The 13684-nt window shown below is 36.1% G+C and overlaps 1 protein-coding gene across 1 annotated transcript in view; it reads right to left on the reverse strand.

Annotated features, from left to right (window-relative positions):
* Nucleotides 1-251: 251 nt before the first annotated feature.
* The window catches only part of ALDH1A1 (aldehyde dehydrogenase 1 family member A1), a 58566-nt gene continuing 45133 nt past the window's right edge, over nt 252-13684 (reverse strand). The window contains exons 9-15 of the mRNA XM_056325399.1: nt 12615-12728; nt 10829-10931; nt 10080-10264; nt 6795-6959; nt 4738-4895; nt 3128-3202; nt 252-873 (exon numbers count right to left, since the gene is read on the reverse strand). Of these exons, the coding sequence (XP_056181374.1) occupies nt 801-873; nt 3128-3202; nt 4738-4895; nt 6795-6959; nt 10080-10264; nt 10829-10931; nt 12615-12728 (873 nt within the window). The 3' untranslated portion in view covers nt 252-800. The remainder of the gene's footprint in view (nt 874-3127; nt 3203-4737; nt 4896-6794; nt 6960-10079; nt 10265-10828; nt 10932-12614; nt 12729-13684) is intronic.

The following is a 13684-nucleotide window of genomic DNA, read 5'->3' on the forward strand; positions in this document are numbered from 1 at the left end:
GTTAAGACTTTTTATATACTTATTGCTACAAAGCCAGGTTTTGGCTCTTCGCAAATTGTCCAGTGTTCCGTGTGTTCATATTTTTCCATTTATAATACTGTCAAAGTATTAGGGACTTTAGTCTCCATATAGCAAAAATAGTATACTTCTGATGGCCTAAACACACCATTAAGACAGTAGTGCCTCTTTATGGATATAAAAAATGTACTATGTAGTGCCTAGTGGCTGAAAGACTAATGAAAGAACCAATATTAGCTTTTGAAGGTGGATTTTAATATTGTTTAATACTATCTAGATTACATTTGTGTAGTATGATGAATACATTCAGTAGTGTAAGTAATATATCTAGAAAAAGTTTATTATTTTTAACGACACAGAAAAGTATCTATCTGCTAATTACTCATAAGTGCTTTTGTTAAGGCCACAAAGAAGAGAAAATGCAGAGAGCTTGCAATCTAACATTTATAAAAGCACATAAATTCAAACTGTACCAATAGAATACATTGAAAAAAGAATGTTTTCATAGTACTATAGAGACCTTCCACTGAAAATGAAAAATAGTTCCTTCTGAACATGAATTTCAAAATTACTTAGCTATGTACCAGATATTAAAATTTCCTTTTCTGTTAACTGCATTAGAATTTCCTACATTATTCTTTATATGGTCAATGTAAGCAAGTACCTCTCACACAATCAGAAAGCAAAAAGGTTAATGAATAATTTGGGAAATGAATTTTTTCAGAATTGAGATTGCCTTTTCAGACTCATTTGAAGATGTCAAATTCTGCACTTCAACAGCATTAAGAGTTCTTCTGTGGGATTTTGATTGCGACAGTCTTAACTTCTGTGTACTCATGAAGACCATATTCTCCCCTAGATAAAAGAGAACCAAGAGCAGTATTTATGCTAATGCTTTTATATGAGTTATGTCCTGGATGGAATTTTCAGTGGTGCTCTGTAATTGGCCAGATGTATAGCAAGTATACTGGACATATTTGGGAGACATCTGTGCAACTAGACTGCTGCTGGAACCCTTTCTAAAAGCTATAGCAACTGTCTTTCTTAGAAAAGTAGGAGAGAGAGCAGTTTCATTTCTGCACAAAAGAATGGCATGTAATCAATTTAGTGCATATCTAAACTGGGTGCCTGTGCAGTAAATCGGGCACAAGTTAGGTCTTCACAAATACGCTCAACATGTTATTTGCGAAAGCTTTCCTCTGCTGTCAAGAGTTTTCTTCAGAGTCAAAGAATTTGCACTTCACCTCAAATGGGGGACATAATTAATCCACTATGATATCTCCCAAACAGTGAAAAACACTTAAATCTTGATGACGTATTATCAGCATGATTCCACCTTTACATTTTACATGATGAGATGAAGCTTGCTTGCGTGCCTATATGCTTGACATCTGACACAGTCAAGCTATTTAGACATAACTTGATTGTTTGATAGAGTAAGGGATTGCTACACTAAAATGTTATCCAGTTCTTACTGCCATTTTACTAGATACATGTGTCTACAAAACAGAAATCTGTGCTCAGGACTCCTGTGCTGTCAAAAATGTTTACCGATTATCTTCATTTTTGAAGAGGCATTCTGTTAGTACATGACATTCAGTAATTTAATTCTTAATGGTATTATCATTGCAAGAATTATACAGGGGATTTTATTCTGGGATTCAAGGAAGTCAACGGCTAGATGCACTGATTTTCTGAATATTTCAGTGCAGCTGTTCCCCACATATTACTGCCTCTCTTAAAATCAATGACACAGGTTTTCTTCCTTGCAGTTTTGTAAGGAATATTTTTATTGGTCCACTAATTGTGATTTTGAACAAAGCATTAGGAAAAACTTAATTTGCACAAAAGCTTAGCTCCTTCAGAATGCACGGTTATAGACAATATTACAGTGTTCCTGTTATTTCCAGCAAATAACCCCCCAAAATATTCCTGCAAAAGGCTGTGATTCAGAATCAATGATCTCCCAGGTTTTGGCATCCAGGAAATGCAAAACAGTCTTTGATAGTAATGGCCTAAATTATTTGGGTTTTTTTGCATTCACATTTTCTAAAGCTCTCAGCATTGGCATGACTCTGTTTCCTTTGAAATCAGCAAGAGCTTTGACATCAGGAGCAGACTGAGACCAGTGAAAGTAAGCATGAGAACCCTAGCCTTTATCTCAAAAAAAAAAAAAAACAGGGGGAAAAGGAAGCTCTGAAGCCCTTAACCTGCACATACATTTTTAATTACTTCCATTATTCTTTACCATTATACCATAAAAGTGTTATGTATTTGGCTTAATAAAAGGGAAAATTTACATGTTTTGATTTATATTCATTGTTTTAAAAATACTTCATTGTTCCCAGATATATGGCATTTTTGACAAAAGACTGCTTGTGATTTATGTTCCAAAACCCTCCAGAAGACATAATCCTACATAATATAATGAACATGTATGACATCAAATGTTTCAGTACATAATAAATTAAATGATTCTCTTACTAATGTAAAGGTCAAGATGAATACAGGTAAGGCAGGACATGATTCAAATTGAAACTGGACTAAACCTTAGAAGTTTGAAAGAATTTCATTAGCTTGTCATTTCTGCATAGTCCTCGACTTCTAATCTAGCAAAAGACCAAAGGTCCAGGGACTACTGAGGACTAATTTTGTCATAACTTTTGACTAAGCTGGACAAACTGCAAAAATATTGTTGTCATCACAAAACTTTGAAACTGAAAACTCTTGTTTAAATCAAAACTTTTGAAATGTCTTGTGCTCCCAAAAACTTAGCATTTAAAGGAGATTCCACAAACTACACACATAAGTATCTTCATGCAGATGACAAAATCTGTACACCATAAATATAATGATCAGTTTGGCATATCATTAGATCACAAGCTACTAAAATCAGTCATTTTGATAAAATGTGTATCTAAGTAACATTCTTATTTGTTTTATAGAGGAATTGTTTGCTTGACATTGTCTCTGACAACATGAAGCCTCTAACACTATATAGACTAATTCGACAAAAAATAGGCATCCTAGTTATGAATATTTAAAGTTGAGTTTTGGAATTTCACTTTGCAGTTCCTGTGAACCTACCTTTTAAAAAGTGTTTACTTACATTTCTCGTCCATTTCCTGACATCTTAAACCCTCCAAAAGGACACTGAGCAGACATTGCACTATAACAATTGACCCTGGAAGTTCAGAAAAATTATTTTTAACAGTGTGAAATGACTTTTCTTACTTCTGAAAAATCAGGTTTTTTCTTTTGACTATAAAAGACGTGATAATATTCACAAACTCTATCTAAGTAATGAATTTACAAAAATATATATGTTGAAAGTTCAGAGAAACAGAGCATTACCAGAAACTACAGCTATGATCAGGGTTCTAATGCTCGTCAAGGATCTTCAAGCAAAATGGCAGTCACATGTTTCTCTGATAGTTATGATAAAATTCCTTCCTAACTAGTGCATAAACTCTCAAACTGAAGACTGGTCACAAGTCTTCTGCAGGTACACTTCCAACAGACAAATCCAGCACCACTTCAGTATATAGTTAGGAAAAATTGATACTACTCAGTCTTAAACCATATTCTATATTGTGGTTGAGAACAAAAATATAGTAATGAGTAAAAAAAGGAATTTTACAGGAGAATTTATAGTATGAAGAGTTTTGGCAGAATGTCCATCTTTCTCTTCAACTGAGAAGTTATTTTTATCTTGCAACATTGTCAAATCAGATATTATCTATTTCATATCATATAATTTCTGCTGCTGTTAATCTACTGGTTTCAACAATAGATGTTCTGCTCATAGTTAAAGATTCCTAGACAGACCAGCAATGTTGTAAATGCAAAACCCAAAGACTCCACTTTTATTTGTTTTTTTTTTTACATTTAAAAGATACCAACTCCTAAGTCAAAACTGTTAATTCATTTTTATAAAGGATATGCTTTTAGGTCACAGGACCTGGGCAGGAATTTGTGCTGGCTGCAAATTCTTTCAGATAAAATGTAAATTGGACATAGATTTTGTGTTCAAGTAAAATTAGTTGTTCTCTTTTTGTTGCATTAAAATAATTGAGGGAAATGCAGGTCATGGTCAGTGATAGTCATTAGACTCAGTCTGCTATTCCTCCAAACTTTCCCTCTTGCATCTTTCAGCCTTTGCCTTTCCAGGTCCCTGTAGGCTGCCTCTTTCTTTCCCACTGCTGGAAATAGTTGTTCCTATAGCAGCTGTCTCCTACTTGTGTTTCCTTCCTTTTTTTCAACCACATTTTATCAATCTTTTCCATCACAGGTGGGTGTTCTGACCAGGTTAATGGCCACAGAACTTCAGATAATTAGTTCCTTTACACAGTATACACAGCAATTTCTGCAAATTAAGTATGTATTGGGCTATGCCCAGGTCCTGAACTTAAAGGAAAGTGGCACTTACTGTATTTCCTTTTGTTTTCTTTCCTTTTTAGCAAGCCAATTTCCTTTTTTCCTAGTAAGTTTACAAGACAATTTTGTGAAGACTTACAGGAAGTAGTTATTTAATAACATCTTAAGTATGGAAAGATGAAGGCAATGGAAGCACACGAGGATAACATTAATCTACCTCTCTAAAGATGTTAAGGAATTCAGATATAAAAATATACCACCCAAGAAAGTGTTAAAATATCCTACAAGTACTGCCATTGTCACCTGCAGTTCTGAAGGAATATTTAAAACCCCATTACTTACCATACTATTCCAGCCTGAAGAGCAGCTGCAAATGTCAGTGCTTTATCAATGTCTTTGGTAAAAACTGCTGCTGCTAAGCCATAGGTAGTATTATTTGCCCTCCTGATAACTTCATCTACAGTTTTAAACTTCATGATTTGTTGAACAGGTCCAAATATCTGTTTCAGACACATGCAAACATGTAAAGTGGATTAGAATAGCTTATTATCGGAAATTATGTATATTTAAAAATTTTAGTTCTGTCAGATGGCCTTATTCCTGAATTCATTCAGTCAGCTGTGTACATCTCAGAACAGAGTTCTAAAAAGCATTATAAATTCACATAAAAGTCAGATTTTTGTAGCATGGAGCAAATCAAGATAGTATATTGTAGAATGATTAATAAAACAATATAAAAATAAATAAATAGAAAAAATAAATAATGAAAACAATTAAATAAAGATGGAAAGACACTCACCTTAAAGGTAGTTAACACAGAGCCATGTGTTACATATCTACACTGGTTATCAGCAAACTGGTGTTTTCTTGTGTAGAGTTGAGAAGGACATTCAACTTTACCTTCCCCTAAACTTCCTATCAGACCTTTATCTCTGCAGTTAGCTACACAACTGGGCAAATATTCCAAGTGAAACAAATAATTCTGCTTTCCATATGGGTGTTATGCGAGATAATAGTCTCTCAAGGCTTGGCTTTCCCACTGCTGCTGCTCCATGTTCTCAGTCAGAGGTGCCCATGCCCACCACACAGTGCCAAGACTCTGCAGGGCAGGGGGGCATTAGCACATCTGATTACTGCTGTTCCCATAGATTGTGATCTTTTAATTTGATTTTCCTAGAAAGTGTTTAGTGCTAGCTTCTAACTGGAGTTGCAGGGATTGATTTACATAGCTCAGAAAACCACTGAACATTCCCTCACTGTTCAAGCTGTGAGTTGCAGAACCTGGATATCTAAATTGCCTTGGCTCTCTGAGGTTTCATTATTCAATACACTCAAAATAGTGTGAGAAAAACAGCTCTTGTACTGCTGACCCAAAGGAAACCAATAGATCTGTGAAGAAACATACATCTCTGAAGTTTCCTACCTGCCTCCCAGACTGACAGAAACAATGTAAATTATTTCTCATACAGTTCTCATCTGTTTTATAGCTCTCTCCCCTTGACAATTAAGTCTGGATGTTCCGGTGTTCATTTTAACTCAGCCTGTTGACTCTTGCTAGGTACATTCAGCAGACTGCATCAGCAGTATCACTGGCTATATAAAGCAACACCTAGATTTGTAACAGTTGTGAAGGAGCTTTCTGGTATGAAGAAGTATAAAGGACACAGAACTGCAGCAGTTGTTGATCAAGATGAGTGTGAAAAAACAGAGAAGAGGTCATAACTGGACTTGGAGGCTGTGCTTACTGAACTGTTTTTCTCAATGGCATAGCAGCTCTGCACTCCTCACTCCTGTTCGTTGTAGATGATCACTGATGCCCTGGCACCGCCACCTTAGCTGGGTCAGTAGAAGCTCTTTCAATGCTGTGTAAACACATGTGCAAACTGATCCAGGTTAAATAACCCTGCAGAGGCAAAAGTCTGCTTTGCTGTATTTCCACAAACAAAATGCCTGTGGAAGCACAATCAAACTATTTCCTTGGTGCCTGTTGTGTCCAAACCCCAACTTAAGTGGGTCTTTTTAGGCAGTGCAAAGAGTGGACAAGCTGTGCCTTCATAATCTGCCTCTCTGTTCAGGTTACTGGAACTCTCAGATGTGAGACATGGGCAGTATGGTGTGATGTAAACAATCCTAACCTCAGCAGCATTTTCTTATCTACTGCCAGTGTATGCTGGAGTCTTCGTTGGCAGGTCAACCTACGTACTCCTTTCCCTCACCTCCACTGAGTTGGTGAAACCAGCATTAGAAATTAAGAAAAGCATTTTAACCACCACCAGAATAGAACAACAGATTTACTGAGTGTTTTTATGTAGCCACTTGATCTTCTAAATGGATATTTTGTACAGACATTCAAACAGACAATCTCCAGTGAGAGTACAGACTGCCAAGAATTTATTTACCTCTTCTTTGGCGATGCGCATATCATCTGTAACATTTGAAAAAACTGTGGGCTGGATGAAGTAACCTTTGTCTCCCCATGGACCTCCTCCACATTCCAGTTTGGCTCCTTCTTTTTTCCCACTCTCAATTAGCTCCAGGATTTTTTGAAACTGTTCCTTATCAATCTAAATGAAAAGATATCACAAGAATGAAAACAGCACACACTGATAATAACTGTTCACCTAACTCATTAACCAAAACCTAACAATGTTCCAGCTTTATTCAATTGCATGTGTTGAAGTCGAACAGCTGGAGTTCTTGTCACTAACTTCTCAAAACTTTCCAGGCTTTTCTCAAATAGGCTAAAAATCAGAAATTTTGACATAGAAGAATCAGCTGTAAAGGGACTGATACCCTTGTTTTCTTTAGTAAAAAAAATAAATTAAAAAATTCTATAAAATGAGTGTGTTTCATACTTCTTCCAGTACTCTTGCGAAGCACTAATAGTTCAACAAATTAAAAATTGTTCAGCTCGATTCTGAAAAATCTGCAGAGGTCTTGATCTAAGAGTCTTCTGAGCTTGATGCAAGAGTCTTCTGAGCTTCACTAGGTCTGGCAGACTGGCCACACTTTTTTCCTAAACTATTAAAGAAGGTTAAAAAGCAACAATAAGATATAACTGCAATTCAATGCTGTTTTGAGATAATTCTGATTTAATAGTGGAATAAAGTTTTTTATATTTGTGGATTGAGAAGCATAAATGACAGATTTTTTATGGTATGAAGCCAATCTCTGCCCCAAGCCTACCAAGAAATTCAATATATGCCAAGCTTATTGCAGTTTGGCTCTATAGCATAGCAAAATGATTGGTCTTTGGTTGAAGGGGTTTATGGTGGCAGTACAATAGGAGCTTGTATTTCCCTAACACCTTCCAATTTCCAGTGGCAAATTGGATAAAAAGAAATAGTATAAATGGGGACTAGAAAAAGATCACATATTGGCTCCTCTCCTCCCCTCTCCAAGTCAAGAAATCACCACTTCAGGCCTGAAGGGAAATTGTGCACAAAACAACATTTATATCACCAAAAACTCAGTGGTAAAGTTTGTTTGGTAGAAGCCCCTAACACCCCTTTTTTTATTTGTTTGTTTTTGTTTTGTTTTGTATTGTTGTTGTTGTTGTTATTGTTCCATTTTTGTGATTCTTTCCTTCACTCTTTCAGGCCTTCAAGCACTGGCTCAGGAAGATAGTGGGATTATTTCTAGGGGAACTCTTGTACAGAAGCTTTTTCTCTGTGATCATACCCATCAGTTAGCAGAGTAGGTGTACATCTTATTCTCCTATTCATGCAATAAAAATTTCTTATTTCAGTTTAAAACATGTTTTACCATGATCATAGAATGCAACAATATTTTCAAAGATTCTGGGGCATCCTAGATGCATACTAGATTAAACAGCTATTCAGCTAAAGCTATGATAAAAGTTTGTATCTATAGGGATATGGATTCATAAGGGTATCTATAAGGAGGTAATTTTTAGTTCACTGCCTTTGTCATTTTTTAAAAAACAATTGTCTTACTGCTTACTGAAGACATAAAACTTCTGCTACCCTGGTGGCCAAGTATCTCTTGTGCATAAACACCTTGAAGAGAAGATGAGGTTTAGATGACACAGGTCACATTGCTGTCAGTACTACCTTTGTTATTATAATAATCATAATTTTTCTTCATGTGTGAATTAGCATATTTATGATCTTTTGAATTCCATTAGGGTCTGGCTTTTCTTTTGTGCCTGCTGTGTAAAATGTTACCCAAACTTGCTGCCTGAGGCAGGTGCTGCCCCAGAGGGCCTGGGAACTGGAGGACAAATATGGCTTTTGAGGAGGCTCTATGACAAAGGAGCACAGTGAATATGCCTGATACAGGCTGTCGGGTTTTGTTTCTAGAAAGAATTAGTCAAAGCACAACATGGAATTTAAAGACAAAGAGAGATGTTTAACAACTACCACAAAAGAAATGCACCTAAATAGCATGGTTAAAATTTTTGATTAAATGGGATCATACCAGTTTTAAAAGGAGGAACTTTACTAATATGAAAAAAATTAAGATTTCTGCTAAAGCTCCTAAGAAGAGAAAGAGGTCAAGAAAGGCAAATGATGAGACTGGAGAAGAAAAGAGTTATCACAGACTTTAAAATGTCTCCAATAATGCTTTTTTTTTCATGTTTAACCTTCTTTTTTTTAATAAAAGCTTACTTTCATCTCTCATTTAAGTTCTTAGCATGAATTTCAAACTCAGAAAAGCCACAATAACATAAGAATAGATTCCTGTAAGTTTTGTATAAGCTGTACAGCAGACACTTGTTTGAATCTTCCCATCCTCTGGTATTTAAATTTATTCAGCTGAACATACTAGCTTGTTAGCAAGACATATTGCACAATATCAAAATAACATCCTTAGTATTTTTAAATTCTCCAAATCCTGTGTGGCTTGGAATGCATTTTTCCAATTTACTTGGTGTCTTTGATTACATAAAATGACTGTGATAACCAATGAAGAACACATTACATTATGAAATGTGCAGGAATTGCTTTGTCTCCAGCTTTTGCTTTGTCTCCAGTAGCGTTCCTTGATTCTGTGACAATCAAATATGTACATAATAACTCTGCCAAGAAAGTATATATGCTGTTAGTACAAGCTGATATGGGAATAAGACTCTAGATGAAAACTAATTTAACAATGCTCTAATGTGATCCACTGAAGCCACAGCATTGTGAAAACTATGCTTTTTAATGTTGCATTTTAGCATTCATTTATTAGGAAATCTGTTGGTATAACCTTTTAACATAAGCAGAAAAAAGTACAGAATGATGCATTTCAGTTCTGTAATATTCTAAAACCGAGAGCAGCATAATGAAAGACTAGCACCTTGAAAAAGGGGAAAACCCCCATGATTGTATTTTATTTCATCAAGCTACTCACTTATAGTGGCACTATTTGAATATAATGTTAGCAATCTTTGATCACACTTGTGCAGCTGTTGCTCTGCAGCTTTCTCAAAACATTTAAATTCTATATAATTGTTCCCATTCCATAACAAAAGGAACTAGAAAAGAGAAAGGAACCTCACCCTTAGGCCTATGATAGTGGCATGACCAGCCATCACTCCAGTTTCTTCCTCCAGTTCCTCCAGACTAACCACTAGACAACTGTACTTATTCTTGGAACTAATGCAACAGTAGGTTTAGAAGTATATTAAACTGTGATGTCATGTCATGATTATATTGGAAACATGTAACATTACTTACTTGAGGGCCTTGCTGTACATCAGGCAACAGAGGATCCCCAAGAGTATACTTCTTTGCTCGTTCAATGCTCCGACGAACAAACTCGTCATAAATAGACTCTTCCACAAAAATCCTAGATCCTGCTATACAACACTGTCCCTGGTGGTAGAACAGACCAATATGGGCAAATTCCACAGCAGCGTCCACTGCAAAGAAATGCAGAGTTCACCAGATCATAAACCTGAATGGTCACGTCATAAATTCTTTACAAACCATGGTCAATTCATATAATTTTCATTTTTAGCACTTTTTATTTTTATGGCCCTTTAAAACAGATATTGATCCTTTGACTTATGTCAAAAACTACTCTTATCAAGCATAGCACAGCACATGTAAACAAACACACATTCAGCTCTTCTGTGTCAAATGTAGATTCAACATTATTTGCCCTATCAGCAGTAACAAGTGGAGTATTCAGCTAGAAAGTTAATAGACTTGTATAAGATCCATCTAGCTGCTTTTCATTCTGCATTCATGTTGTATTAGGATGGTCCTTAAGTACGGTAAGGGTAGACAGGTTGTCAGAGGTTCATATCCTTTCAGAAGCCACCAATTTTTGATGGTTATCTAACTTAAAACTATGGCGTGACAAGAAAACATTAAAACTTACTCCTTCATTAAACAGGTACAAATAATTTACTGACAAAGAAAATAAAAAGAACATGGGGCTTGCAAAAGTAGTAGGTTTATATAATAAAAATGCTACTAACAGTCTGCGTCTGCAAATATAATGTTAGGACTTTTTCCTCCAAGTTCCAATGTAACTCTCTTCAGATTGCTCTTCCCTGCTGCTTCTTTAATCAGTTTGCCAACCTAAAAAGTAGGGAGACAACAGCTTTATCTCAAAAAGTTTATTATGACCTCAATAACACTTCTTTGAGTTCCTCAGAAGTGAAAATCAGTTCACAGTTGGCTGGTATCCCAGTAACTGTAGAAATGAAAAATAAATTTAAAAAATTAAAAAATTTTAAAGAGTCGGGTTGTAGGTGACTTGCAGTCTACAAACCAGGGATGCTTCCCAGAAGTGTTTCCCCCTGGACACACTCATGTTAACTGCTAAAGATGTCTGGTGGGTTTTTCGTTACCACCACTCTATTTGCTTGTGTCTGTCATCTAAAGTAAGCACTGATTCCTGCTCTGCCAGTTACTCCCATTAGGTGAGAAGTTCCTCTGTTTTATACATGGAAAAGCCCTTTGATACACAAAGTGTATGAGAGAAAAAGTAGTTAACTACATTGCCTGTATAGCCAACTCTTCCTTACTCCAATTTCTCCCTTAGAAGAAAGAAGAGGAAATGGACACTGTGAGGCAGAGCCCCTACCCTGCTTCTTTCCATTGATAGCATAATTAAAGCAACTACTTTATATGAATTGTCCTGGAAAAAACTGTGAAGCAAAAGCATGCTTGTAGCCCTCATGGCTTTAACCTGCAACTGCTCATTTGTAGCAACCATCAAATAATTTCCTCCAGTCTCCCTGCCCATATTCCTGTTTTCATTTCTCACTGCTAAACTACACTGTTACAGGAAGAGGACTGCCACAAAATTCAGTGAATACACTATCTGGTCCACTTGCCTTGGAGGGGCATGGACACTGGAAGCCATAGTTAGTACTGTCCATTGGAAACATCCATGGGATATTTCTCATATGTTGCGTTTTAGATTATTTTCTTTTTATCCCCATTACTTGAGAGCTAGAAGTTTCTAAGAGTAAACACAGCTCTTGCTGTTGGTGTATACTGATCCTTGACATTAGGCAATGATATTTATCTTTGGAGTGTATATCCAAGAAGTTAAGAGACCACCTGGCAGCTCTTCCACATAGCATGCATACAGAAAGATAATATAATGTACTGTGTTAAGGATACAGTTATTTAATGCCTGCACTGAGAAATCTTCAGTCATACCACTCACAGTTCTTCAGAGTGAAGGTTAGGAAAATTGAACAGAAATTACTTCCCTTCCAATTATTAAACTGATATGTATTCAAATACACTTCTGAGACCACCTAGATGATCATCAGTATCATTCAAAGACCAAAACGCCACCACCCTACCTAAGGATGTGCAGAACCAGGAATGAGATTTCTGAAGTACCTTCCTACTATCCTGCTGTTGTTAAAAATAAATAGAATGGAGCACAGCCTGTTTCACATTTCGCATTTAAAAAAATAATTATTCTTATAAAAAGAAGCAAACAGTTATGAAAATGTTATCTTTTTAAGGGACAAGACTTAAAATAACCTTGGTATACTAGAACTTACTGTATCTCATGGGGTGCCTCTGTTTGAAGGGCTTTCTTGCAATACAAACACTGTTAGATATGTTTGAAGTTAATAATAACCAGCAAATCATTAAACAGACTTTGTTTAACAAACCAGCAGCCAAAAGAAAGAAAAAAGTTAAAATAATTACACAGAACAAGTTAGATATTAAATCATCACTGGGAATCAGAGGGGTACATTTCCTGCTTATATTTTCTTGTATTCGTTATAGTACCTCTGTAGAGCCTGTGAAAGCTACTTTATCTACATCCATGTGGTGAGAAATTGCTGCTCCAGCGGTGGGTCCAAAGCCTGGTACAATGTTCACAACTCCAGGTGGAAATCCTACCTGAATTGGAGGAGAGAACCCTGTAAATCTGGGGAAGGATAATGACTAGAAGTACATATCCATACAGTCTTACTTCCCTTTTCAGTTCTCCAGCTACTTTTTCCTGGTCATACAGTTATTCTCAGCCCTAGAGCCCAAAATGTGTTCATTCTCTCATGTTCTCTCATGATTTACACCCTTTTGCCCCTCACCTGTATTTTAGGCTATTGAACTGGCTCTTTTTTTTTTTTTTTTTTTTTTTTTTTACAAAAAGAACATTTAATTTCAGTTCTTTTTCAGTGCCATTGCCAAGAATACATTTTTTTTCTTTTCTCCCCCAGTCAGATGTACAAAGAAAAAGATTGCTTAGTCTCATGCCTCCTTCCTTAAAGCTATTTGAAATATCTGGTGTGCTTGCTGACTTTTGCTCATTACCCCTTATGCTAGATGGAATTTAATTAATGATCTGCTGACTTACACTGAAATTCTATTAAGAAAAATGATGGAAATCTCACTTCAAACTCAATGTCTTTGCTTTTTCTTCTGGATGTGTGTTGAAAGTAGAGAGTGGGCAACATGAAAGTTTACAGCAAAAAAGAGGCAGATCAGCTACCAAGCATGAAAAAGCTGGCTACCTGAGATAGCCTGCAAATTTTCTATTTAAAGAGGCTTTTCCTGTGGGTCAAGTCAAACCTATAGCTTCCCACCAATTCTGTATTAGATATGTTCCATCCATAGGCAAAAGAAGTTCTTTTCTTCCAACAGCTTGTAACGATGTGTGAACTGGGACTGACTTCCCAGTAGCTATGGAGCAGCTATGGGATCTCAATGGCACTTGCAGAGAAAGCATAGAATTAAAAGACCAAAGAAGTGCATCTCCTGTATTATCACTGAAATGAATCTCTTTTTAGCACTAAACAGGACTTTGGAATTACATGCAAAGATTCCATTCTTATTTGGAAAGTGATCAGTTTCAG

This window comes from Falco biarmicus, chromosome Z (genome assembly GCF_023638135.1).
Source record: "Falco biarmicus isolate bFalBia1 chromosome Z, bFalBia1.pri, whole genome shotgun sequence".
NCBI classification, from domain to species: domain Eukaryota; kingdom Metazoa; phylum Chordata; class Aves; order Falconiformes; family Falconidae; genus Falco; species Falco biarmicus.